General features: G+C 39.8%; 2 protein-coding genes across 2 annotated transcripts; one reads left to right on the top strand and one right to left on the bottom strand.

The window, feature by feature from the left end:
- Window positions 1-872: 872 nt before the first annotated feature.
- On the top strand, window positions 873-25,421 carry LOC311004792 (coiled-coil domain-containing protein 148-like; the record flags this gene model as incomplete). Its single annotated transcript, XM_083996961.1, has 14 exons — window positions 873-927; window positions 1,342-1,463; window positions 4,765-4,868; window positions 6,788-6,879; window positions 6,988-7,139; window positions 9,532-9,627; window positions 9,771-9,949; window positions 10,487-10,625; window positions 13,743-13,949; window positions 20,848-20,988; window positions 22,314-22,432; window positions 23,921-24,038; window positions 24,218-24,352; window positions 24,890-25,421. The coding sequence occupies 14 exons, from the start codon at window positions 873-875 to the stop codon at window positions 25,031-25,033; spliced, it is 1,803 nt and encodes a 600-aa protein (XP_083853087.1). The 3' UTR covers window positions 25,034-25,421.
- upp2 (uridine phosphorylase 2) lies at window positions 25,219-27,805 on the bottom strand. The gene is made up of 7 exons (XM_083996630.1): window positions 27,639-27,805; window positions 27,376-27,490; window positions 27,116-27,274; window positions 26,886-27,000; window positions 26,518-26,727; window positions 26,231-26,377; window positions 25,219-26,016 (listed from the first exon to the last, which is right to left on the bottom strand). Exons 1-7 carry the CDS (start codon window positions 27,689-27,691, stop codon window positions 25,874-25,876), a joined length of 942 nt encoding a protein of 313 aa, XP_083852756.1. The 5' UTR covers window positions 27,692-27,805; the 3' UTR covers window positions 25,219-25,873.
- Between the last annotated feature and the right edge of the window lie 7 nt (window positions 27,806-27,812).

Here is a 27,812-nt window from a genome sequence, read left to right as displayed (position 1 = left end):
CTCACCTGCCCTTTGAGCTGCATTTTGCAATTTTTAACATATACACTCTTATCTCTCTCTATCTGTCTGTCAGTCTATCTATCTATCTGTCTGTCTGTCTGTCTGTCTGTCTGTCTGTCCGTCTGTCAAAAAAAAAAAATCCACACAGTGAACTGAATAAGCAATGACTTTGGGGCTTTTCTGCCCAGTAGAGGCTGAAACAATTAAATTAGATTAATTATTGACCATGTAAGCCGTTAATTGATTCACAGGTTCAGCTCCAAACTCTGTTTGTGAAAGTAGCAAGGCTAGTCAATGCTTCATTCATCTTTCAAGAATGAAAAATCTTCCTATGAAACAGCTAATGTTGGGCTGCTATAATGTCCTGAATACTAACTTTAGTTTGGCCTGATAATAATATAATCTTGCTCTGTGATTCATCTTTATCTCTTTTGGACAACATTTATTTTATTATCTTCAGTAGGTATAGAACGAAGTGCGAGCTTCCATTTCATTTCATTTCTGCACACTTAATACCAATCCATCATGCACTTATTTCTTAACTGACACAGAGCATGTGTGGCCAGAATTTTTCAAAGCCTAATCCAAAGACAGAGAGATGTCCCATCTGTCCCCACCCAAACTCAAAAATGTGTGGACTGATATTCACACAATGTCACACAGACCTTCATGGCAAAGTTTGTTTTTTGATGCCGTTGACTGCTTTTGTGTAGTCTCCTGTGAATCCTCTGAATGACCTCACTAAAGCCTGTACTTGAGCAGTTGAATGTTGTATCTTTTGGCCATTGCAGAGCTGTTGTAAATTTCACATGCAGTGATTTAAGTTTTTCTTTTGCAGGCACTACACTGCATTAAAACAGAGCGCTACAAGGATGAGTGGAAGAGATCTGCATACATTCGTCACACACTTCAAAACCGAAGATCTGGGTAAGTCAGTAGAAAATGGGTCAGAAATATTGCTGACTTGTGACATAGTGACCCTCTTATCTGTCGAACAGGTTTGACTTGAAGCCTACTGTCAAATCTTTGTTGCTTTAGTTAGAGGCAGCATTGCTTATGTTTGTTCACCTGCCTCTTAAGTCACAGCTGAACTTCTCCAAAAAACTGCCTGCCACATTTAGCTTTTGCTGCTCGTCCCCCTTCAGACAACCCCCCTTTGTGCAGTCATTTCTGAATTACCCATACAATTCATTAGGCTGCTGCTGTTCCTTTGTCTTTACCTTTATTTCTTTTTTTGCTGAAGTCAGCAATATGACTTTGCCTCAGACATCAAAAGTGATGAGACTTTCTACAATTCCAATTATCCTAATTCAGCCATATCATTTGCTTTCATCCATGCAGAAAAACTGACACTGCAGATGAAAAATGGTCTCTGCAGCTCAAAGTACAAACCGGGTGACTATAAAAGACTACAAGCGTTTGTTGATGCGAAACGTCTGGAATCTGATCTAATCGGACAAAAGGTAGGCCTAAATTTTGGTCTTTGTTAATATCATGCTGTACTTAGAAAAAGCTAAGCTGGTTCATAAAATCAATTCCTGGTAATTTTCATAACATGTTGATTCGAGGCAAATGAAGAGGAACGTGCAGCATACACATTAATAAAAATGAGCATACAGTCCTCATTAGCAACCACACGAAGAGCACAGCTGACAGAAACCTGGTTTTAATGTGAGGTGATAAAACTGCATATCAACAGTCATTGTAAATTAGCACCATTGCTTTCTATTCGATTACCCCTCTTTGCCCTTTCTTGCACACTACGTAATGTAAGGGGATTTTATATAATACAAAACAGGCATTTCTTAACCTTTATAGTTTCTTCAACATCAGGAAACAGAGCAGTAATAATTGTGTCATACATGATAGCATTGTCATTTTCATGAATATTCATTAGCCTGATCTGGATTTTCTGCTGTTAGAAACAGTCATCTGACACTGAACGGAGCAAAAAGTTAATACTTGGGGCAAGGGAGATGAGGCTGTCAGACCTGCAGTGTTTTAATTGGTAAACTGTGTCAGAAGCCTTTCAATATCATTGTGGTTGCTCATGGCTCCTTCCAGCCCAGCTCTCTGCATAACCTAGATAAGACAGGCTATGTTTACATTCGGTCACCCTGCTGAAAGGCAAGCTCCCATTGGTGATGTGATAGAGGGGAAATAAATGACCATGAGTCGCCTCAAGCAGGGGATCATTTTTGCTCTTCAGGAAGAGATTGGCAGCATCAATAGATGCCAAAACTGCGAAAGAAATTACCTCTTGATAAGATTTGTTTGTGCAAGAATGCAAAAACCCATAATCAAAATAAACCCACAGATCAGAGAGATGCTGAAATTAGTTGCTACCTTGCACAAGAGTACAAATCATTCAATAATGAGCATTTAACAATAAGAGAGAAAAAATATTGTTTTGAATTCAATTAGACAGGATGCAAATGAGCATAGCATTGCAACATTGTTTCCTACAGATGCTATATACACCTACAATGATGTTTCTGCGTTTTTGCTGAAGCACCTTGGCCTAATTAGAAAATATGAAAGAACATAATTGAAACACCCCAATCCCATGGGAGAGTCTTCACTGTATAATTGCTAAGTAGTTCATCCCTTTTTTTTTCTTGTGCACTTGGAGATTATCTCTATTTCAGGATCCGAGTACAAGAAAACATATAAAACAAAACAAAAGACAAACAAAGCACTAAATTCATTCAATCATTCACAACTCACAAAAACCCAAATTGAAGAATTATGTACAAAAAGTATTGGATAGTATAGCTTGTGTGGTCATCCCCGGGAATAAACTACCAAATCCTACAAATACTACAAATCTTCAAAAATCTTAAATGAACAGTTTCCCTATCATTATGACTACATTTGTAAAGAATATTGTATTTAAAGGCCTTGCCATGGTCAACCCACACAAGTGTTTATTTTTGCTCAATTCTAACTTGAGCAAATATCTCATCAGCCACATGTTCTTTAAAACAAGAAGCACAGATTGAACATTTGGAACATCTAAAGATAAAAAAAAAAAAAGTTAGGTGACATTTACAGCTTTCAGAGCCTTATACTGAAGATATAATGTGCAATGTGATGTACTTTTCCCAATACCCTCAAAGGAAAAGAAACCCTTTCATTGAGATACAATAGCCTGCAGGACAGCACTATCATTAAAGTTACACTTTTCTTTTTCTGCTATGAGGAGTAAAATGTTTGTTGTGAAAAAGTCATGTGGGGAGTGAGAGAGATATATAAAACAAAATGCACTGTGATACTATGGAAGGAGTGTTTCCATTTGGTTTGGTTACTGAATTATGGGCTGACAAGGAGGATTGTCATGTGTTTCTATTAGAATTCATTTTTTTGATCTCCGTGTTTTCCTCCATGAGTCCTGAAGTGCTCTGTCAAGGATTTTAAAAATGTCACACATTAAGATAATCAGTGTCAAGTCTGACTGATAAGAGAAATCTGAGAAGGCATCAAAATCAGACATCAGATAAAAATGTGCATGACAATGTGGAGTGGCACCAGTATGAATAAAAGAGATAGGGGTGTAAATGTTCTTTAAATGAGTCTGGTGGAAATATAATATAAAGCCTGTCCTCCCTCAATTGTTTAAAATGTCCTTTCTTGACAAAATATCATTAGAGTCTGACTGAACACTGAACAATGTCTAATGGTTAATATAAGTTCGATACAGGTGGACTTTAAGGATTAGTTTTATTTGGCTTGGAAAGATTAGAAATCGCTTGATGTGAATTTAACTCCAGGCCACAGTTTTTGTAATCCAACTGAGTTATGAGACAGCCAATACAATACATTGCTCAGAAAAGGCATGGAATGACATCAATTTGGCCTCTTTCTTTCACAGCGACATAGTTTCAGATTAAGTACTGTAGATTCCAGCAAGTGTAAAATGGATGTCACCCTGAGGGTAAATGTCCAGTAGAGTACGTTCTAACTTCTTCTGCAACAACAGCAGCAGCAGCAGCAGCAGCAGCAGCAGCAGCAGCAGCAGCGACTTGATATGCACATAGACAGGAATGGTGTAAATCAACACCCACCCTTTTAGATTCCCTATAAATGTGAAATACACTGTACCCATGTATAAGCAATGTGAAATTGTCTACAATTATCTGAGCCAGTGGCCTGTGTATAAAAACACTGATAGAATACGATGAATTGCTGCACTGACAGCGTACTGAAGAGAGCCTTGTTCCTAAATGATGAAAAAGGAAAACAATGATAGTAGATAAAGACTTCCACCCCCCACCCCACCCCTCCTAATAACATGCCTCATGCCTGTCATGCTTGTTTCTACTCGATTATTTTAATTTGCCGCTGTTTATTTTGCTTTCATGCTTTATCAGTGATACTGTTTCAGTTGAATTGCCTGAGTTTATGAGCCTCTCACAGAGACTATAATGCTAATAGACTGAAGCACATGCCAATAATATATGTGCAGAGAGGAGGAGAACAGCTTTATCTACCTGTTTTCGTGTTTCATCATCCTTGTAACATTATAATTTACTTAGTCTATGGTTATTAGGCTTTTTGAATGTTATAAAATGTTCCAGATAACTGATGCATTAAAGCATTTAAGATACAGTTTGGTCCAGGTAAAGTTAATTGCAGGAGGAAATAAATGTCATGCCTGAGATGCGTTTAAAAGAATACACTCCAGCACTTTGTATGTTTTCTCAATGCTTATTCATTTTCACGGAAACTGTTTATTCCTGCTGTGCATTAAACCCGGTCTCATAGGTACAAAAGACTCAGCGTGTAGCCAAGGCAACCAAGGAGAGCTCCATTTTACGGCAGCACAGACAGGTGTGGAGCAGAGAGTGCCCCAGGCTGCAAAAGGCTGAGTAAGAGCCCCCTATTACTCCCTGTCATTTTCTGCTGCAGTTTTCTGAATCTGCTATTATACCACACAAACGCTCCATTTAAGCCCCATTGAGCCCAGACAGGAACCTGCTCGAGAAAAAAAAAAATGTAAAAGTGGGAAACAAAAGTGATCTCAAAGAAAATAAAATCTATCATGACGAGAACTAAAGGAGAAGCAAAGGAAGATTTACATGTAAGCTCATTATCTCGCAGTGATAAGGTGAAGTTCGGATAGCAAAGGTTGAGAAACTGAGATGAGTGGGGAGTTGTAGTTGTGTGTGGACATGGGGGTATACTGAATGGAGGAACTCTCTTCCTCTGCATGCTGAGACAGAAGTGTGGGACTGGGCCCCTGGTGGTGTCATGCCTTGTGAAGTGAGAAGGGCAGCGCCAGCTCTGGGGTGCAGCTTGTTTGGCTGCGTAATGACTGTGTCTGAGCCACCCAAGGTTAATGATGTACACAAGCGTGGGTCGCGGTAATGAGCCTACACATAAAGATGTGCCACTGCTTGCAGCTCTCTATATATATACACATTATGTACATATATATGTGTATATATATATATATATATATATATATATATATATATATATATATATATATATATAATATGTGTATATATATATATATGTATATATATATGTATACACACACACACACACACACACACACACACACACACACACACACACACACACACACACACACACACACACACACACACACACACACACACATTATATAGTTAAATTACCTCAGGATTCAAAAGCCACCTTCTCAAAACAGCCAAATGTATCACTATGGTTACTCTCCCTTTATCCCCAATGATGACAACCCTCTCTGCTATACAGTACTTGAGTGCAAATTGAAGTACTTATACTTTTTCCACCTACACTTCACTACATTTATTGGATGACTTGAGTCACTCGTTACTTTTCTGATTGAAATAAAACATAACAAGGTAATGATTGATTATTTTGGGCCAGTAAACCTAGCAGTATTAAAGGGGAATTGCCGTTTTTTACAATCTGGACCTTATTTCTATCATAAAATACGATCATTTACTCACCCAGATAACTTTGGTGTCATTACAAGTCGTTGCGACGAAATTGGATCCAGCCGAGAGCCACATATCCATATAATGCAAGTACACTGGGCCACGCAATACATAACACATTATCTGCAGCGAAACTCGTTCATTTCACCAATATTTTGTTATGATAAGCTAGTGCTAGCAGAGAATTTCTAGATTGGCTCTGGTGCTAGTCCCCTCTGAGTCCCGGGGTTATCTGTTTTCAACATCCGGGGTCTGTAGGTTGACCTACTAACCTCTGACCTGGATGATAGCGCCGTGCGGCTCATTTCTCCTTTAAAAGCAATTGAAATGATCTTCTAAAGGAGGGACCTCTGCAAGATACGTGATGTGCATAACTGATGGATGTATACATGGAGACTGCTAAGTCAACTCATACCTGCATTCGTGTCTGGAGGACACCAAACTGCAGACAGACACACTTAGCAAACGGTTGGTGAACGAGCTAAGGAGACCAGCATTCTCCTCAAGCTAAAGGAGGGATGGTGTTGCCAGACATATGACTCCAAAATGATAATGCTGCTCCTTAACAGCTGGATGTGTAAATGAGCAACTATCTATCAAGTTTGCCATACTGTAGGTTATTGTAGTTGGTAAATGCTGTTTTCACAATTTTTCTTAACTTCTCCCAAATTGTGAAAAATTCAGTTACTGTAGGTTTTAATTGGCAACATCGTCCTAGCTAATATTATTTTTTGTGCCATTCTCTTGCTTTTTCCTCTGATTATTCAATATCATGAATTATCAAACACATTCGCTTACTTGATATTGTATCTAATAGAGGTTTCTCTTTTCCCTTGAAACAGGGAGAAGGCTGAGAATGACGCCTGTGATTTTCTACAGCAGATCAGGCCAAACAGCAAAACGGACACTGCAATCTTCTCACTTGGAGAGTATGGTTAGAGCTTCAGCCCTTTTGTAAAGTGCCTGTGTATCAGCAGCAGTCTCTACTATTTATGAGTACTGTACTAATATGAGTCCTTGTGTGTTTGGGCTGCTGGTTTAGAGCTGCTCCTCCAGAGTGAGCGGGAGGCATTCAGGTTAGCCACTGTGGAGCCTGTTCATCAACTCAGGGATGACCTGTGCTTCAGACTGGGTGAAGTACAACATCAGCAGCTCTCTGAACATCCATCAAACTGGGAACAAGTAATACAACAGGTATCTCAGTAACATGGAATAAATACACACCTGAGTGGTCACTGTTGACATCAGTAACTTTACACAGAAAAGCCTGTACAAAGCTTAATTTGTAGAAAGCAAGATAAATGTCTGATTTTTATATGTATTCTTATATTTTTTACCACCTTGTTCAGAAACAAACTGGGTTGGCTTTTGAGAATGCTAAATTGCATTTGGCAATTCACATCCTCTCTCATTAATGAACCATTTGGCACAGTTTTTTTTTCCTGTTTGAATGCTGACAGCCTCCAACAATGAATCTTAGCTGTGCTTACTCTCTGTTGGTACCAAACCAAAACAGTCCATCCTGCACATCTAACAGAAGTTCAAATAGAACCACTCTCCTCTCCTGCGTCTTCGCTCGGCTTGCTCACAGAGTTGTATTCACTGTCCATGAATCTCCTGTTTGTTAGATATCCACAGTCCCTAAGTCACCAATTCTGCCTTTGACTCTCAGAGGCTTTTTTGCAAGCTCAAGAGATGAATGGTGAGATTAAGGAGTAAGCAGGGGTCTTTAAAGACAGACCATACTTGGAATGAAACGTCTGCCAGCCATTTTGTCTCTTCTGTGTAGCCCGCTCATGCTTGTTTCTTTCCCATGACCCCCCTCGACTGTACCCTGACAGCCCCTACCCACCTGATTGCATGGGCACAATAGAAAAAACCCCAACACACACAGCCGGCTACAATGCCTGCCCTGCTTGTCTTTTTCCCTTTTTTCATGTCTTTTGTCTATTTCTTTTCAGTTTCTTATTTCACCATTTTGCTTCACTCTTTGACTCACAAGAAATTAGAGATAGAAACCTTTCTAAAGTGCTGCATAATTACACATCCATCCCTGGGAGTTTTAAATGAAAACTGAAAAACCTGAAGGAGAATGGCCCTTTGCTAGACTCAACTTTAAAAAGTACAGCAATTGTGAAATTGACCTCATGCTATGTTAAATATTGTGAACTGTTTGGACACCACACATTATCATGTGGTTTCCAACAGTTTTCCAGATCTTGAGTTCGAATATAAGCTAAAACTGCGCAAGCTTGACGGTTCATTTCTATCAGTTATAATGGTCAGGTGGTCAAATTGTGTTTCTCTTCATTTTGTGCTGTCCCAGGTGAGTTTTCTCTCAGCTGTGTTTCCAGAAAGTAATGTTACCTCTGTAAGAGATATGCAGATTATCAGCATGATAGACAAAGATAACAGCACTTTGAAATACACAGAATGAGCACCAACAAGGAAAGCATGCAGTGAGTATGATAACAGGTCTGGTTTCTCTTTAATCAGGTTTTAAGAAAGGAAGGGTCTGAGTTGCTTTTTTGGATATTTAATGTAAATATGTACTCAAACTGGGAAGCTTGATGTTGTCCTCCTTGTAACAGCAATGTTTGCTCTTACTCTTGAACTGGTTAATCTCTCCCCACCATGTTCTTAGATATGAATGTGGTAAATGTGAGGAATGCGAGTCCTCTCCCAATTGTGTGTGTTTAAAAGCACTGTGAAGATTTCCCCAGAAAACCAATACATGTTTATATGCACTCAGCACAGGCTTCTTTATTGTGTCAGTGGTAAGAAACCAAGTCATTGACTAAGCCTTGTGATTTCTTGTGTTGGGATAGTAGAGAGAGACAGGAAGATACAGTAAGGTGACAAAGTTCCACCCATATCTGCTGCTGTTAGGATGTAGTCTGTATGATATTCTTTGGGTCGTGTGGAATAAGATTGAAAAACACTTGGAGAGATGGCCCAAAAAATGCCAGAGAGTCTAGGACATTCCCTACAAAGACTTGAAAAACTGAATTCCTCTACTTCTTTCACAACTCGCCCTACACTCTTTACTAATCCAGTAATAAATAAACTGCTACTTCCATGTTTAATTACGTTTTTTTTTAGATACATCTTGGAAACTCAGAAATAGACCTAATTATTTGATAAAACATTGTCTCCATTTCTAAGTAGCTGTTATTCTAATCCTGATTCACTCGATAAATGTTGTAGTACAAAACAGGAAGGACTGTGTTCAACAGGTAATTTTGATATGAGCAGACATAACATAAAGAGAGTGGGGGAAAGTGTTACAGTTGATGTGATATCCTGAGTCTACTCTGCGTACTCCTACAGCCCCACATTTGTTTAAGCTGTAGGAATGTTATCAGTCTTTCTCAGGGTTATGGATATCATAGGGATTCCTGGATTCTCAGGGTAGGAACTGTTGCTCTGTTTGTCCAAAACAATTTAGTCCATTTGACACTGAGGTGACAGTTTGTACTTAACAGTTTGATTTCCCTGAACAGCGAGCAGTAAGACTGTATGGCTTTCTGGTTTGTTTTCTAAGTCTGTATTTAAGACAAGTCCATGTTTTATCCTTGAAAACCAGATTAACTTTGTGAAAGACCAACAAGATGGGATTACTGCAAAACTTCATGCAGAGTACGTAGCACTGGAGGAGGAGATTTTGGATCTTGGCTTGGAGGTAAGGTTCTCTATGCTAAAGTTGCTGGTCCTCTTTCAACAATTTTAACACCTCAGCTCAAAAAGCTAGTACTATTATACTTTGTCACCAAAGCAAATACATTACATTACATATCTCTGAGTTGAATATATTGTCCCTTGCAGAAATATCTTTCTAGCACTGATAATGTGGAAAACACAGAAAACATTCCAGAGGAGGTTTTGGATTCAGACTGCCCTTATCCCGAGCTGAAGGAGTCCCTGGTCCAGGCCTTCCACTCCTTGTCAGAAAGATACCAGAGCAGGCTGCAGTGTCTTCAAGAGCAACTGCAAAGAACTGACAGGTAAGCATCTAAACTAGTAAAGTTCAGCTTTGCTTCTTTTCATATCTTTTAAGTACTTATGCATTAATTGAATAAGAAAAGAAATGTAATGGTTTTTGTAGCCAATATGAGGCTATGATGACATTGCATCCAATATCTTACTTAGTCATGATGGAAATAGCTTTTTAATCATTTCAGTCATCCATTGTGATGAATGCATGCATTGGCAGAACTCTGATGGGACTGGGTAAATCACAATGGATAACTCAGTGGGACATTGACAGTATGTGGAGGCGCAGACGCGTCATTCCCCAGAGGCAGATCGGCGTTGAACTAGACATATCTTCCTCACTAGGAGGTTGATTACATCAGTGTCTTAAAACCACTTCAAAACTTGATTATTACTTTTGATATGGTTGATATATAGGCCCCTTAGCCTCAATGACTAATCTGTAATAAACATGGAAATGATGTCAAGGGGAAGATGGTGTCATGGTATCATTTGTTATTCATTTTTACTTAATGATCATTCATGGATTGGGTTGGGATCTGTTTCAGGTCCTGTGGCTGGGATCCAGACGACCACCTACGCTTCGAGTTTACATTGTGTCAGTACACTCATGACGTACCCAACCACAGAGCACTCTTTATGGACCTGTTGGAAAGACTCTTCCCTCTGAAATCTAGACAAGAGCTGGTCAGTACAGTAGAAAAAGATTACTAATTTATTTGTATCTTAAACAGAAGAACTATATCTGTTAAAGAATAAATGAGCTTCAACAAATACACAGACACACTGATAGATACTAAGAGACCAAAAGTTTTATTTTTGAGCTCAAAGAATTCAAGCTCTAGAAAAGTCGATTAGTTGATTAGACAATCAAGAAAAAAATTATCAGCTACAATTTTTAAAGTCAGTTAATTGTTGGTGTGGTTTTTAAAGCAAAATAATCAAAACTTCACTTGATTGAGCCTTTCAAATGTATGATACGCAGTGTGGTAAACTGTATATTTTTCTGTTGTGAACTGATGATTGAAGCCAAAACAGAAGATTTGCAGATCACCCTCAACATTTATCAGAATTTTGTGATATTCATTAGACTAAATAACAAAATGGTTAATTAGAATATATTCAAATCGGCAGATTTAAAAGCATAGTAATTGATCTTTGCAAGCATACTCAAAGCTCTCTTTTTCACAGTTTCGCAGTTATATTCTTATATTGATGCTACCTAGAAGAACTGCTGACGACTGAGGCCAGAGAGGGTTAAGTGCCTTGATCAAGAGCACGATTTATCCAAGGGGACACTGTATATTGATACACACTCTCCCACACACACACCCTCTCTTAAAGTGTAACTCTGTTCCTCGGGTCTGAAGCAGCTCTTCAGTGTTAGTCCCAGACTCCCAGATCAATGTAGCTCAGTACCCTGAACTGAGCAGACAGACACACAGATAAGCTTGGACAATGATCCACTCGGCACGCTGCAGGATGTGCCGTGTCACCCACTGTGGACAGCTCGCTCACCCCACAGCCTAGTATCGCCATGACAACCGCCAGCCCCTCTCTCCTTCCCCTCCTTTCCTGCACTCAGAGACACTGTCCTCATATCAGTTCCAGCTGGGTGCTGCATTTAGAGCTGTGATCAGTCAGTGTTGGTGGGGTGGTTGTGAGGAGGAGCAATGTGTTTCTTAACGGCCTGTCTCTATACCCTCCACACTTGCTCACAAACAAACCCGGAGATGATGTAGCGCTGACTACTCTTAATTTACCCATTAGTCATAATTACGATGGTTTGCGTGCAGTGAATAATCAGTGAGAACTTTAAATTGGTTTGCTGAAACCCCACCGATAAAGTGCATGGATGCTATTCTGCTTTCAATATTTAGGGAAAAAACTTCTTGAAATAAGCTCAGTATGTTTTTCACAGATATTTCCCTAATATTTACTATCAGAAATAATGATTCCTGTTACTCTTGCAGACATATAGGTTTGGATGCTATAGTTAGAGCTTAGATTACAGAATCGTTTCTGTGGAGTAATCTCCTTTGCTATAACCTGTTTTATGAAGGTTTTTCACCCTAGAGCATTGGCGCTTGTTCCTGTTTGAACCATAATATTTTGCTCACCTGCCATTTAGTTCCATCTGTGTGCAATCATTGCAGGGGGATCCCACAATCTTCTATTGGTTTTGTCAGTTTTCTTTTAATTTCACTGCAAGCTAAAACTGCTTTGTGTCATGGCAAGATAGCAGGTGACACATTACCACGGTAAAAGGATTTGTGCAGTGTAATGATTTAGGAGCCCTGGTTATAAAATGGTTCCTGTGTTCCCCTCAATCCCTTGCAGTTTAAGAGGAACAGTTTGAGACCTTTGTCAAAATATTGCTTTTGTGAATTTTCTTTCAGTTTCACTTTCAGTTTCTTTCTTTGATCTTGCAGAGAAATATCCAAGGCAAAGTAGAACAAAAGGGTTTGACTAGAGACTGAGTTACATTAGAGACACAGACTTACTTTGTTCTCTTAAATCGGAAAAATATTTGAAAATAAAATAAAATAAAATAACTTCAAAAATCAGTTTGATTGACAAAGGCCTGCAAAGACAGCCCAAATATGTATCACTGCCTCAGCAAAGTGCCACAGCAAGTGTCTGCATGTTTTCTGTGTTCCTTTTGATGTTTGTAAGTGGAACCAGTTTCTCATCTTCAATGAGTCAGATGGCTGTACTCCATCTAGCATAGTGTGGAGGTCTCCCTCTGCTGGATGGGGCTCTTTAGTGTCCTATCATGACTTACCCTTTCATGCACTTTGATGAACAAGTAGGAATCTAAGAGAGTACCAGCATGATTCAGACTTATACCCTCATAATATCCCAGGGCAGTAGTAGAAATTGTTGATAAATCTTACCCTTTCAGACCAGATGCAGGAAGCCAATTTTATTATTATTTTTCTCAGTCCTCATGGAGAAAGCACTCCTCAGAGGGAATGTGGATGCAGCAGCTGCACTAAGCATCGTACCACTTCAAGTGTGCACTGCAGGCACGGTGCGGTAGATGCTGCTTCCACATACCTTCTGTGTGTAATATGGGGGCTAAGGTGCATGCCTGCCTTTGTACATACCAAGAGTGAATATAAAAACATGTATGCATGTATACAGACACTTGCTGTGTTAGGGCGTACACACTTCTAACAACACAACTAAGGCAAGGGTAGTGAAGGAGAAAGTGAAGAACAAAGGGTGGATCTTCCTCAAGTTCCAAAGTTGTGCATTAATAAACAGGATTTGCTTGACTGCCGCTGGCACTTCGGTTCCGTTGGCACGTCTGTCAGCTCACTCATTTTCAATAAAACCAGTCAGCCGTCTAATGCCTTCCCACCGTCAGTTAGCCGCTATTAGCCCATAGATGAATATCATTCCCTCTGTTCCAATGAAGCAGCCAAGTGATGCAGCCTCTGTGAGTGCTGACACAATGATGAATAGCTACAGGGAGCCCTCACACAGAAAAGGACCGTTTTCCTTCAGGATATTTCACAGCCAGAAGAGAAAGACCATTTCATACACCCGCCTAGCTAGACCTGACACCAAGTTTTCCCCATGGCCCCACTGCCATTTTTACAGACAGTGTAATGCATCATGTAGGTGTCTTTGTGAATTTCTGTTTGCATGTCATCAATTTGACATAACACTATTTACAATGCAGCAGCGTTTCCATTCGGGCTGCTGTTGTTTTAAAAAGAATCCACTATACCCTTTAATACATTTGTTTCACCCTATGTGCAAATAATCCCCTCCTTGTGCATTTTGTTCTTCAAGATGGAGCATGAACGTGTGTGGGACTGGCGGCGTTTCACCCTGGCACAGTTGAACATAGCGACCCAGCAGTGGCAACGGGACTATGAAGAGCTTCTGGCCAGAGCCCTGGTCACATTGCAAGAGGCAAAACAAACCCACCAGGCGGAGCTGGAGCTCCACAGAGACCGCCAGAACCAGCTGGACATCTGCTCGCAGCTCAGAGAGAAGGTAAAAGCTACTGTACCCAGAAGTAGGTCTGTAACTTTCACACTTTCTCTGCAGCCTACCCAGTACGAGTGACACTCACTCACATTTGTGATGATGAGAACAGAACTGAGTGTGCTTCCAAAGTATTTAACATGAAATCCTGTTCCTCTAAAGAGCATGTGGAGATAATCTAGTTACTGTGAGATTTGCGCGAGGCAGCATTGTCTGACTGATTGATGCTTGTGTACAGTATATTTCCTGATGAGGTCGCATGTTACACCAGGCTGCCTGACAGCATCTCTCGGTTTAGCTGCCACTTGGGATGGGCTGTGAATGCAAACAAGCTACTAAAGATGGTCTCGCAAACATGATGTTGCTGTCTCCGAGGGATGCTAGTTCACATTCACACAACAAACAAGTTACTCATGTGAACAAATCCATGTACTGCTGATGCGATGCTGTACAAATTGAATTTTCTGTGCCTGCCAGTTTTTTTTTCTTTTGAAAGTGCTTATACTCTGTGACTGATCAGATAACAAGACACTCTGATGTACTGAAGTAGAATCGGTGCGGGCCATCACCAATGAACCCAGTTTTATCAAATTGCACAAGGATAACAGGCCATGTTAGGTCAAGCTTCATACAGTAGTTTGGGTAGAGTTGTTTCAGTGTATGGGAATTTGTAAATGTGTTTCATTGAGTTGTGAACTAACAAACCAACAAACCTGCTGCTGGTATTGTTTCTCAGGTACCCATGCTGATACAATGGGAAAACAAAATATGACAATGACAATCTTGCTCTTAGTCACAACAATCAGCCTACAAATATCATCAAATGCATTTCCCTCCCGTACTTTATTTTACTGCCATCATTTCATTTTGTAGCACAGCTACAAAATTGTGGCTCATGATTTCTCAAGCTGTGCCTAACAGTGCAGCTTGTACACATAAACACTTAAGATAGGAACAAAAGCACTCTGATTTACTGTAGCAGACCTGATGTCTGACACTGAGATCTCTTCTTCTAAATCTGAAACAATTGGTGGACTGGAAAGCTCTTTCAAGAGAGCGTGGCAGTTGATTATTATACTATGGAGTTTACTGTGAGGGCTTTCTACCTCATCTTCAAGGATAAAGGTGCCGTACTCCAAAAGTGTAATCTCAAGTAGAACCGCTCTATTTAACATGCAGTACAGTACATACAAGGGGCCAGAGGGGGAAAAGCACATTGCTCAGTTGTAGAATATATATGTAGAGTTAAAAAAAACTCTAGGAGTTATCTTTTCTTTCTTCCTCAGGCTCAGGTGGTCACTCATTAAGAGAGAACATCTTGGTAAGATTATTGTTTTATTTCCCATTTGCCATAATTATCCTTGAAAAACTTTCAGTTTTTACCAAAATGAAAATATCAGTTTGGGTACATATTTGCTGTAACATCTGAAAGTAACATGCTCCTAGATTTTGCAGCAATCATCAGTTCGCTTTCACTTTAGTTTACATAATACATCATGTTGTTGGAGTTACTGACTCGCGTTTGCAATGCAGTGTATTGGGCTGTTCTCTTTATATTCCTTGCAGTGCATCACCATTTACTACTAAAGTAGATGAGGAAGCAAATTTAAGGGCAATGATCACTTCACGTTCAATTCTGGCAGAACAGCTTCCTCAGATACAGCTGCAATGATTGTGGTATACTAAAACTGTCTTTGTGGAAAGGTTCTTAAAATGATGGAATGTGTTATTCAAGACGGCAGTATGTCTGCAAGCTTCATTTTTAAAGTATTTTTAAATTGCAAGGGGTCTTTGACTTCCAGTAATTTAGAATAAACCTGCAAGAAATAAACAACACGCCTCTGACTATGGCAAACAAATTTCAGAGTTTTATTTTCTTGGCTCTTTGAGGCAATAAGTAAAATTAAAATCACAGACATTTTTAATTCCTGTAACATTTCTACAGCCCTATATGTATATATTTTTTGTTTGTGCTTTTCATGTGCACATATTTGAGTTTGTGTGGAAGCTCAGATGGACGCCTGTTTGCATCCAATTTTTCTTTCCACTACCTTTATCACCACAGCACAGTGACACAGTGGTGAGACAAGATGGATTTCCTCCCGTTGCATCTGCTTCTTTAACGCTTTGTTTTCTGCAGCTGCTCCCTCTGACCCAAGCAACTCTCCTGACTCCACTCTCTGGAGATCGACTTCCTTTCTACACTCACTCTACATTTCATTGTTACTGTATTATATGTCCTTTGTAGTCAAATATGAATTCGCAGAAGGCTAACACAATGTACCTGACAGGTCACCTCTAAATATATGAAAATATATATTTTATTTTATGGCTTCAATGGAGGTCTGAATCATCATCTGTTGTCTAGGAGCAGCTCACATGTATTCAATTTGATTCCTCATAGTATATACATTTTGAAAGGCAGGATACTTTAACAGTCAAAGGTGATGTGGAAAGCTCAACCAATTAAATCAACTAAAGCCACAACTACATAATAGAAACTGGAATTTGATTTGAAAATAAATAGGTGAAATAAAAGTTTTTTATAGATCAATATTTGGAATGGCTAAAAGTAATGCAAATATTACATTAATTGAAATATATGTATCTTAAACAACAATATGCCCCTTAATATAACTGGTAAACCTTGTTATAATCCCTTCATAGGAACATACAGTACAGTATTTAAATGTGCCAATGGAGCGGGACTTGATAGAGCTGTGGGGGCATGTTAGACAGTACAGGCTGTGAACCACTGGTCTAGCTGATGCTTTATTACACCGACATGAATGAACTCATTTAATTAAGATCCTCTTGCAATATCTTATACCAATGTTAACTGGTTCAAGACACAATATTTATGGCATAGATTAAGAAGTTAAAGGGCGGCTGTGATGGTACATGTCGGTCAAATCAGTAAATATTTGTTATATATTTTCAAGCTGTGATTATGCAAATAACCACCCCTCTCATCTATCTATCTGTATTCTCAGAGCCCCCATGGGTTCAGATGAGAGCTCATATTGGACATTTTGTGGTCAGTGCAGGTCTGGTTCTGACCTCATTAGGGAGGGAGACTATGTGAGACTTCTGAGGGACGGCTAGTGGGAAGAAATCCAGGATAATTGATTTCAGAGTTAGCTTGTATCCCTCTGGGGAAAGGGCAAGAATGTTACACAGACCACAGCCTCTCAGATTGGCCATGCAAAGAGGACTGGCTGGGCACAGATGGCAGCACTGGTCATATAGCAGTGGTTAAGTTTCAGAAAGCTTCAAGTGTAAAGGGCAATACACGCGATGTAGAGGGTGTTTATTGTCAAAGGTAAAAAGTAAGTGGATGATTAAGATAACTAGTTAACATGTCACGCATGAGAACCGGCTACGTTCGTTTTCATTTATCACTGAGAGACAGATGCTTCTTTTCAAGTCATCAGCTGTTTGTTCCACACTGTTCTGGCTGCTGTAATTAGTTGGCATTGTTCTTGGTGTTACTGTTCATTCCAGCCTTTTATTCTGTCCTTGCTTTCATTCTGCCTCCCACTTATATCTCCCTCGCAGGCATCTTTGATGAGCAATTGTGTTTTCCACATGAGTAAATAAAGCCTGGAGGGATGGCAGATTGTTCCAGCGTTTTCAGGTGGGAAAGAGATGAGGAGACCAACAGGACAAACGACATCGCCATTGAAAGAAGAGAGATTTTCATACGAGATGGGAGATTTTCTTTTATTGCAGGAGCTCATTTTTCATTTCCTGCTCTCCAGAGTACTAGTACCACAGAGCAATATAAACAGCACTATTACAGACCTGCTTATACTTGGATGATCCCTTCTGGCAGCATACTCCAGGGGACTGTGTGTTAGCAGATCCCTCGTCACTGAGTGTTGGTGACAAATATGGGCAGCTCTTCATCCCTCTGGTGGCCAAATGGACATGGCAGCTTTGAGTTGGGTTGAGGCACAGCGTGGGCCACACAGTGTTTCAGCTGACAACCCTCTGAGGAGTTAATTGCTCATATATATATAATTTTTCCTCTGCAAGCTGATGTACCTGAAATGGGCCTGAGGAAAAATCTTATTGTGCAAGCTGTGAAAATACAAAGATAATTACAGGGTTTCATTTTCTACTCAGGGACTAAACGGACATTATTTCTTGTCCCCTCAAAGATTGAGTACATCTCATGTGTCATTAATGCCACTCGGAGCGGTTCTTCCTATGGAGGTTATGGGGTGGTACTGCTGCTCTTATAGATACATCCCTCCGTCTCCTCAGTTTGCTCTTCTAATTCACAGCAATGGATCTGGTTAGAGAATTGTAGCTTTGCATTTGCACACATCTGATCTGTTTCACTCTTCTGTTATACATCACAAGTTTGTTATTAAATGACCTGCAACTGAAAGTTCTGATGGCGGCTGCAGCGCCTCCTGACAAAAGACATCACTTTAACTGTACAGTTATTTTAACAAAGGATTTTAGCAGACTGCAGTGTGCAGATAAAAAGGCTATTATTCTTTTGTTATTCTGACATCTCTGCAGTCTTTTCTGTGCTGCCATGAAAAAGGATGGTGTCCCATTTCCCTTTGAATTCACAGAAAATGAGATTCCAGTGACAAATTACTGTGGACTGTATATAATGACAATTTTATTCCCTTTGTGCTCCCTAAAATGCCTTTTCATCTCTGCCTAAACAAGAAAGACATACAAAATATATTCGGTCATTATCGATCTCTATGTGTTCACAGCATTATAAGCTTTAAACAGATTATTTTGCCACCTTATGTGACCTTATACTGTAACTGTGGTTTATAAGCTATGAGAGAAAAAAGAGATGGTGTTATCTGTCACATATTTGTTCATGTTTGAACATACAGTATGCGTGACAGACCCACGCTGCAGGTTGTTGACACATTCAACTCCTTGTGATTCACAACATGTGTGCAGGCGTTATATCTACGCCTGACAGGAACTTGATGGATAGTTTAATTGTGTACCTCCTTTTCTGTATGTAAAAAAAAGCATCTCATTTATAAAGGTTACTTACACAGATAGAGAACTTTTAAGCAACAGAATTGCTACTCAGCAGTGGAGATGTGAAAATGTCATTTGGTGAGTTTCTCATTGAATACAGATATTTGTAAAATATTTATGTCTAGTAGGTGCATGACAGAAGGTAATAGCAGGGAGGATGAGTTATACGCAGGAAATCACCCCCAGCTAGAGTTAAGAGTGACATTGCAATGACATGGTCAGTATCTGAAACCACTCCACCACCAGGAAACTCCAAAATATAGAAGGTTTAATTGCATTGAAACCCTATGTATGCCTTGTATTGAAAAGGTATTTCACATTTGATAACTTTCTGGTATGCACCATTAGAATATAATGGTTATCATTATTTTCCACCAACACTAGGAACTGAAACATAAAACCTAAGTGGTTACAGAACATAACGTTAGCATTGCTAATTTCTCAAAATGTTGTGGTTTGTTTATACACTGAGCTCTGTTTCCTTGTGGCAAAAATAAAGTAATATTGCAAGAAAAACTGCCCAGTAAGGCATTTTTAGAATACTTTTTTTCAATCGATATTGAAGTGTAAATATGTCAATGAGCTTTTGTTCAGGTCTGATGTTATTTCCCGCGGTTATGCTGGTAGTCAATTTAATCATTACTGTGACCTTTAACAATCCCAAGATTTTATTACATAAGGCAGCACTGGAATCAACGCCAACATCAACAAGTGCTCATTACATATTAACAGTTAAAGGCAAAGAACAGGACAAGTACAAAACAGGACACCAGGATAAATATTGTCACAGTGCTTTCACCATCGTTCCTCTAGTCTCTGTCACTATTTGGATTTGTTCATCTGGTCAAGATAGTTGATTATTGCACCATGTTTCAGGAGAATAGAGCCACTAAAGACACATGTTGAACTTGATAAGTGGCTGGATTGTTTAAAATCCCCTGGCAAACACACAGCTATTGCTTCTCCTCAAGCAGACGTCGAAGTATGATGATGATGTATGAATGACTTGATGATACCGCAAGTGCTAATGTGTGTAAGACCATGTTAATTTGCAGTTTATTCCCACAGGGGTCCCTAAGCTCTCCTTTGATAGATCTGTGAGTCTGTCTGTCCCGTTGGAATGCAGCACTCTAATGCCCAGCTCGACACAGAGAGGCTGCTGCATAACGAACCTGTCACTCACTCACACCCTGGCAGATGCTGGGCTGTGTGTGTGTGTGTGTGTATGTGTGTGTCTGTTAGATTGTCTATTTCCATCTATCTAGCGGGATGGATGAAAGACAAGAGCGTAATTATAGAAATAGAACATTTGTCAGTTTCCTATCAAGACATTATGTCTCGATATGATTACCATGTTGCCATACAAGTTTACACATTCTCTTTTTTTATAAATTGTTTTTATAGATGCCCTTCAAAACCAACTGGACATATGATTTAAAAAATCCATAGTCAGCAACTTCCTTTTTTCCCCTTAAAAACAAATATTTTGGATGTACATTTTTGCTAAATGACTAAACATGTATCAGGATTTTTACACTTTAAGGGCTAGATGGGTACCTTGGAGAAAACAAAGCTGTTTTTTCTTATGTGTGAGCTAAAGCTACTCCTCTCTCCAGTAGAATAAGTTCTGTTTGTGATATGGCTTGAACACACATGCCTCCTTTATGATTCAGAGCTGTGACGGGTCCCGAGGTGATCTAACGCAAAGTGTGAAAGACAGCTGTGACACCTCTTGGAGAGTTCATGCCACACTTTGGCACCATGGCAGTGGGGCTCAGCTGGTTTTCTCTCAGTGAGTGCTTCTTTCAAGACAGTCGTTGATAAGGCAATAACCTGTTTTTCTGTTCCTCCCCGTGTGTTGCATTTGCATGTGTGTTTGTAGCTGCAGCGGTGGCGGGCCCAGCAGGAGGAGGTGGCGAAGCTGGAGGCGGCTATAGCTGCTAGACAAAGCGCGGAGGAGGAGGCGAGGTTAAAGAGGGAGCAGGAGAAGGAGACCGCCGTCAGGTCACAGCAGAAAGACAAGGTAATCTCACCTTCCTCGCAACCAATCACAATGCACTTGCTTGATTGTAACACCTGTGCTTACGTAATATAAGAAAGTAGTTAAGATTTCACTCATTTGAGTGGGTGCATTCATTTCATTTAAAGGTTTCAGTGTGTAAAAAGGGAGAAATACACAACTTGAGAAAAAAAAAACATAACTGAGTTTGGTAAATACAGTGTTGTATAAGAGATATTACAGTAAACATTATTTCTAGATGATAGATGGCATTTTTACCCTGTTCTCACAAGATCCATACATTGGGTGCATAACTTATTGCCCTGTGTATTCAAGGATGTTGTTGTTTTGAGGGGAAAAAACAAGATAATTTATTTTAGATTCAAATTCTCCTTAATCACATAGCTAGCCCACTAGAGATGCTCACAGCCAACCATAAAATGGAGAGAACCTTGTTAACCAAAAAACAGGACTGCACTCAGTAGAAACGATCTGTTACATTTTAAAATTGAGGGAGAAAAGGTGTGGATGGGTTCGGTTCAGATGAATGTTTATGCTGTGCCGAGAAAATTGCCTCTAAAGTTAAAAAAGAAATATGAGTCATATTGGCTCAGCTTGATCCCGAGCACTCTTGCACACATATCAACGATTTCACAGAAAAGAGAGAATTCCTCAAAAGCAAATAAAATGTGGCATGTCCGCTTTTGGTGCCTGTGTGTATGACTGTGTAAGTGACCTCCCATGGGGAAGAACCTGTTATTGAAAAGTTATTACTACAGGCATAGACGTGCCAGTAATGTTGTGTATGTCATGTAGCTGTCCTGAACATGTGGAGACATTTAAATAACTTTCTTGTACTAGATAAATGAAAATTGTTGGTGGCACTAGAATAATAATCCATATCACCAATTTGGTAAAATTAGACTAGCCTATCTTGAGAATCTAATTGGGGGCACACGTGAAAGTTAAACAGAAAAGCATACATTCGTTCAATTACATTGGTATTTTGATCATTCAATTTAGCTATGGTCCTCACAGGTACAACTATACCAGAATGTATGTGTCTGACTGTTTAATTAACTCTCTCCTCAGGGGTCTGCTAGGCGAGCATGGGCGATCTGAGGCACTCTCTGATTAATGAGAGCATTTAGGCTGCATTGTATTCCATGTAATTTAGTACAATAGTCTGCCAGACATTGAAATATCATCTCATTCTCTCTATTTACACTTATCTGATTACCGCTCTGTCACAATCGATAGAACATGACGATCGTAAGAGTTCTGTTGAAGTCAAGTTATTGGGAGTTTTTTTGGTTGTAACTATTTGTAAATTGTTGTTTTTCCCTCAGGTCAGACAGTTTCATTTAAAGCAGCAGAAGAGAACAGAGCTGCTGGAGCAGAGAGATCAAGAGAGGCTTGCTAATCTGAGGAGCGTCATGGAAGAACAGGCAAGGAGAGATAAAAAGAGGTGAGTGGTGCACTCTGGGACCTAGAGTTTTCAAATGCTAATACACTATCGCCTGTTATCAAGCATGACATGACATGTATTTAGCATGTATAGTCACAGGTGCATTACAATGACATACTTCTGTTTTTTATTATTATTAACATCAATCTTACTTCGCTATTATGATGTAACGGCTATGTCACATTTATAAACACAATTGTCCACATCAAAATCATTTAACTATTCCCAGGGAATACTACTCAGCTTGTGAAAGCAGCTGTGTAATATCCTAATGGAGAAAACAACCATGATGATGTTCACTATTATTATCTCAGCTCTGGTTTGAAGACTTAAGTTTCTAGCAGAAAGTCTTTATCGCAAAATAGAGATATGGAGTTTGAAAGACGTGGCGGTTTTTAATCTGCTCATTTAGTTGCTCGTCTTTATGAAAGTGCAATATTAACTGAAAGAGCAACTAAGACCAAGGGAGCCTGATAAACAGAACCTTGCATACATTACTGCACTTCACCTTTTAGATAGCAGTGTACAGTGATTGATCTCTTCATCCATTTAATTAAATGGGGCAGTTATCCATCTCAATTTTCTCAGATAAACTTGATTATGTTTATAGGCTACTTGGCTTCACTGGAACAGCAGTGAACCAGGGGAACAGGTATCCTGTAAGTCAATAGTATTTGTACTACTTTACTACCATATTAATTGTTATTATCTGACCTCTGAGGTCTCACTTTACTCTTTGTGTGTAAGGTACCTGGCAGTGGGTACAATTTTATTGATATCTCTAAATTTTAATAGGGACAATATAATTTCTTTTATTATGGGAGACATTATCAGACACATTTTCATATCATGCAGAAGTTGTGTCATTCCAACCATTTCAGTGAATAACTGTGTGCTTTCATGAAAAGATAGCTTCATTTTCCAGTATAGTAGGATATATATCCTATTATTCATAATATAAATTTAAAATGTATATGAATCCAACAGTAGAAGCCTTAAAATGATTTATATTATCAATTAAGTTAAATACAATAAATTATTGTAAGTGTCTTGCATGTTCTTTACTAAGTCTTGTCTTATTAACCTCTTGAAACAGAAATACTCAGTCTGATGTCAAGTTATCATTATTATCTTTACTAGTTTCTGCCATATTATGCCTTTATTGGATAGGATCAGTAGAGACAGACAGGGCATTCAGGGAGAGAGTAGGGGAATGACATGCAGCAAATGGTGCAGCTAGTTGGAAGTCGAACCAGAGACTTGCTGCTCAGGGCATGTTAGCTCATGAGAATCAGGGATCATGAGAGCCTGAAAAAGCGATAAAAGCAGATGATGAGAGAGGAGCTTCACTCTGGCAGCTCCATAAAACCCGCCACAGCCTGGAGCCTGGCTGTGTCAAGAACGATAGGTAATGTTGGTCATAGTGGTGGCAAAGGAAGGGCAGGGGCTGTTTAGGTCTAATGTCCACAACGTCTGTGCTCCCTCTAGGGTGCAGCTCAGGGCAGACATGTTGCAGCGGCGCAGGGAGGAGAGAGAGGCGCGGGAGCTTGAGCTTCAGAGAGAAGAAGAAGAGAGACAGAATCGTCTGGAAGCCCTCAGAAAGCAGGTGGATCATTATCTGCTCTTAACCCTCTCAAAGACTCTAATTTAGTGTGTCATTCGAAATGACCCACAAGGGAAGACTGGGCTCATTCTTATCTAAGTCGAGGCATCACTGCCACCTTATGGCAGACAACTGTATGTTAGCAAGACATTCAATGTGTTTCTTTTTCTTTTTTATCATAGGTTGAGGTGGTGGTGGAGGCAGACCCAGAGAGAATGATGGCAGATACAGAGGCTTGGAGGAGTCGGCAATTAAATGTAAAGGATTTTGAGCTGCAAAGGCCTCTCTACAGCATTAACACATACACAGACACACAGGTGAGGTATACAACATTTAACCTCCTGTAACCTTTAGCTTCTGTTTGATTGCAAAAGCTCCACCGCTGAATGATTGCTTGCCTCAAACTCCTTATCGGTGCCCTTCATAGCATGAGCCCACGGGGCCGCTCCTGGGTTTCCTTGATTATATTCAGCTGTTATGTTTTGGTTCATCTTGGGCGAGACAGTGCAATGACCTCTATAGTTGGGGTAATTATGCAAGCTGGTTGGCCAATAACTTGCATACGCAGCTTTGATCTCAAGGCCACCAAGTCACTGCACTGAAGAGTCTGTGGTTTTGTCATAGTTGTGGATAGCAGGTGGTTATTGTGTAACAAAGTCGATGGCTAATGATTGACTGTGATAATCTTCTACTCCAGCACCAAACTGTCAGAGATGAATGACCTAATCTCATTTTGACTTATTGATAGTGTAACAAACCATAAAAACAAGCCATGGTAACCCAGTGGGATCTAGTGTGAAACAGCTGGAAATAGATTATTCACTGTGTTTTTTTCGCATTCATTTGTTTTCCAGATTGTCTCTGATCCAAGAGTGCGGGTTGAGCAGGCACTGCGGGAGGCTGGTCTACACAGCAGTCAGTATGCCAAAGAGGTTCTGTCTGATATCAAGCCACCCAAACCACCTCGACGAGACACAAAATCCATACTCAAATTCTGACCAAGGACTTGATGGGGTCATATCATCAAGTCCAACTCACTATTATATGATTGTTGTTGCATTTTACCTAGCAGAATTTGTAAGAGTTATATAGTTATGTGAGTAATGGCCAGAGTTGGACAGTTCACACTGTTCAGTAGTGGAAGGTAAACCATTGGTATTGATCACCACATTACACAGTGCAGTTCCTATAATATACCTTTATTTTCTCAACAGGAATACAGTAGCATACAGTTTCTCACATGTTCATCCAACAGGTGAAAATGACTCTCTGTACATTCATCAATACTAGTGCAGTGCCTGTTCAAAATGGTAACTTTGTTTATACAAATGATACAAAACATTGGAATATAAGAAGTGTTTCGCATAAAACAAGTATACAAGAGGGGAAACCTTTAAAAGCCTTATTTGTACTTCAAACATTCAAATGTGAAGTGAGTTTCTTGATCCTACATAACTTCGATAGGATTTAGAATTGTCTCTATATCTGGTTTGTAGTTATGGTTAAAATGATGAGGCTATAAGTTACTTAAGCTACCACCAAATGTCATCAGTCGTTCTTCACTCCACTGACAAACTGAAGCAGGCAAATGAAGTACAAGAGATTGAAAAAAGCTTGGACTTCTCTTGGCAGGGTTACAAGGTTACAAGTCAAATCAACATACAGAGCACATGATTTACAAACACAAATTACAGTTATAAATATTTCATCAAAGAAATTATAAAAATCTTTTTAAATAAGTATGTAATACATATTACGGTAACATGGTCACTACAGTACATATTCACATCCTCATATCAGTCAAAGCTATATACAGTCTTTTTGGGGATGCTGTGGTCTCACACAGTATATCCCAGGCGTTTCTTGATAAAGTGGGCCACCAAGGCTTGAGGTCTCTGCTGGTACTCAACCAGCACATCGTGAGGGGAAGTGATCTGGTCTCCCTCAAAGCGATTCAGCAATGCAACACAGATCACCGCCGCTGGAAGGAAAAGAAATATGAACTTTGTTGTTTGTTGTTTGTCCTTTGTTCTTATGTTAGTCAATAATAAAAGTCAATGGAAGTGACACATTCAGCTATTTGTCATTCAGTATTGACAAACCATTCCATTTATTATGTCATTATTGACCAATATCAAAGAAGGCTAATTAAAGAAAGATCAATGTTGCGCATTTATGTTAAAGATAAAGTATACCTTTGAGGCCACAGACACGGCACATAGCAGCAAGTACGGTGGACTCCATTTCAATATTCCTGACTCCAGCTTCGTAAGCTTTCCTCAGATACTCCAGTTTTTCTTCAGGAGAGAAGGAGCACAGAGCCCCGTCCAGTCGGCCTTGACCTAAAGTGGCACAGCACAGAACCTGTCACTGTCTGGCCTATGTACAGTAGGCTATGTGACCTGCTGAGTTTCTTTCCTGTACTTTAAGTTAATACAAAAGATGATCACAAACAACCCGTGTCTAACAATACTGTTTGTACCTTCATAGAAATCATGGGCGCACATGGTGTGTCCAATCACTGCTGGAAAGTTCTCAAGCTCAGAGGAGCACTGTAGAAGCTCATTGGCCACTTCCTCATCCAGCTCAGTGTTCCTGGTGATGACTTTACCCAGGACTGCCTGCTCAAACTGGGGGCGGAAGGAGTAATCCACTGCTTTATCTGTGATCACCACTGTCCCTGGAGCCAGACCTGGAGACAACAGTGTGAAGGCATTTTTATATGGGCTTTCTATGTTATAGTCCAGTCTGAGACCTAGAATACTGACATGCACAACCTGAAGAAACCAGTTCACTCTGAAAGGTTAAGGTAACATTTTCTATCACCAAACACAATGAACCTGTTCTTACCGACTCCCCCAGATGTTCCAAGGCGAAAAAGGATCACATCATGACACTGGGCATGGTGCAACAGCTTGATGAGCTCGTGCAGCATGATGGAGATGGAAGGGACACCCATGCCGTGCTGTAAAATGTGCACAATGGTTGGAAATAACTTTGTTAAAATCATTGAATCAAGGTGAAACAGTATGAAACAAAGACATTGTATGTCATCCTAGTGAATCAGGCCGGATACTTACACTTATAGACAGCACTGGTCCAACTTTATACATGCAATAGCGATCGGTTCCCTCACAGATATTTCTGATGTCCTCTGGGCTTCCAGGTTGGTCCAGCTCCTGGTGGATAAACTGGGCAAAAGCCTTCATGCGAGTCGCGCTGCCACCAACACACACAAACTACAGAAAACACAGGAGGAGAGAGAGAGAGCAAGGACTGGTTTAATTTCTTTCGATTTTGGGATTAGAAACCAAACACTGTCAAACCTTATGTTACAAACCTTAATGTCCCCAAACATTTCTGGAAGGTTGTGAGTCTTGGTGCTCAGACTGAAGTGGTAGAGAATATCCTCTTCCATGGTGTCCAAGTAGGGATTTTTCAGCTGGACACTTGGCCTAAGAACAAATATAGTGCGGCATATTAATGTCTTGATAGAACGCTCAAGTGAATCAAACCATGGATAAAATGTACCCTCTGAAATTAGACTTTTGTGAAGAGCAGAACAGAAATTTTAGAGTTTATTTTAGCCTTCCATGTACTTACTTGATGTACTTATTATGGTTATTCCTCATACGGTCGAGTAAAATCTGTGCCATGATTGCAGGAGACAGACCAAAATCAAAGTTTAAAATATCTTCAAAGTTTCTCAAGTTTAAAACCTCCAAATACTTGTTGCTGCCGGCCGTTGTTTTTCAAATAAGACATGAGTCTGGCTGC

This window comes from Trachurus trachurus, assembly GCF_905171665.1.
Source record: "Trachurus trachurus genome assembly, chromosome: 21".
NCBI classification, from domain to species: Eukaryota; Metazoa; Chordata; class Actinopteri; order Carangiformes; family Carangidae; genus Trachurus; species Trachurus trachurus.
This window is presented reverse-complemented; position numbering and strand designations above follow the sequence as displayed.

Excerpts from the sequence above, each read along its gene's own strand:
- upp2 (XM_083996630.1), bottom strand. The coding sequence starts at position 27,691 with ATGGCACAGATTTTACTCGACCGTATGAGGAATAACCATAATAAGTAC. Across the intron at positions 26,728-26,885 it reads TGGAACATCTGGGGGAGTCG|GTCTGGCTCCAGGGACAGTG; the intron begins GTAAGAACAGGT and ends TGTTGTCTCCAG. Across the intron at positions 26,378-26,517 it reads CGCCCATGATTTCTATGAAG|GTCAAGGCCGACTGGACGGG; the intron begins GTACAAACAGTA and ends GTGCCACTTTAG.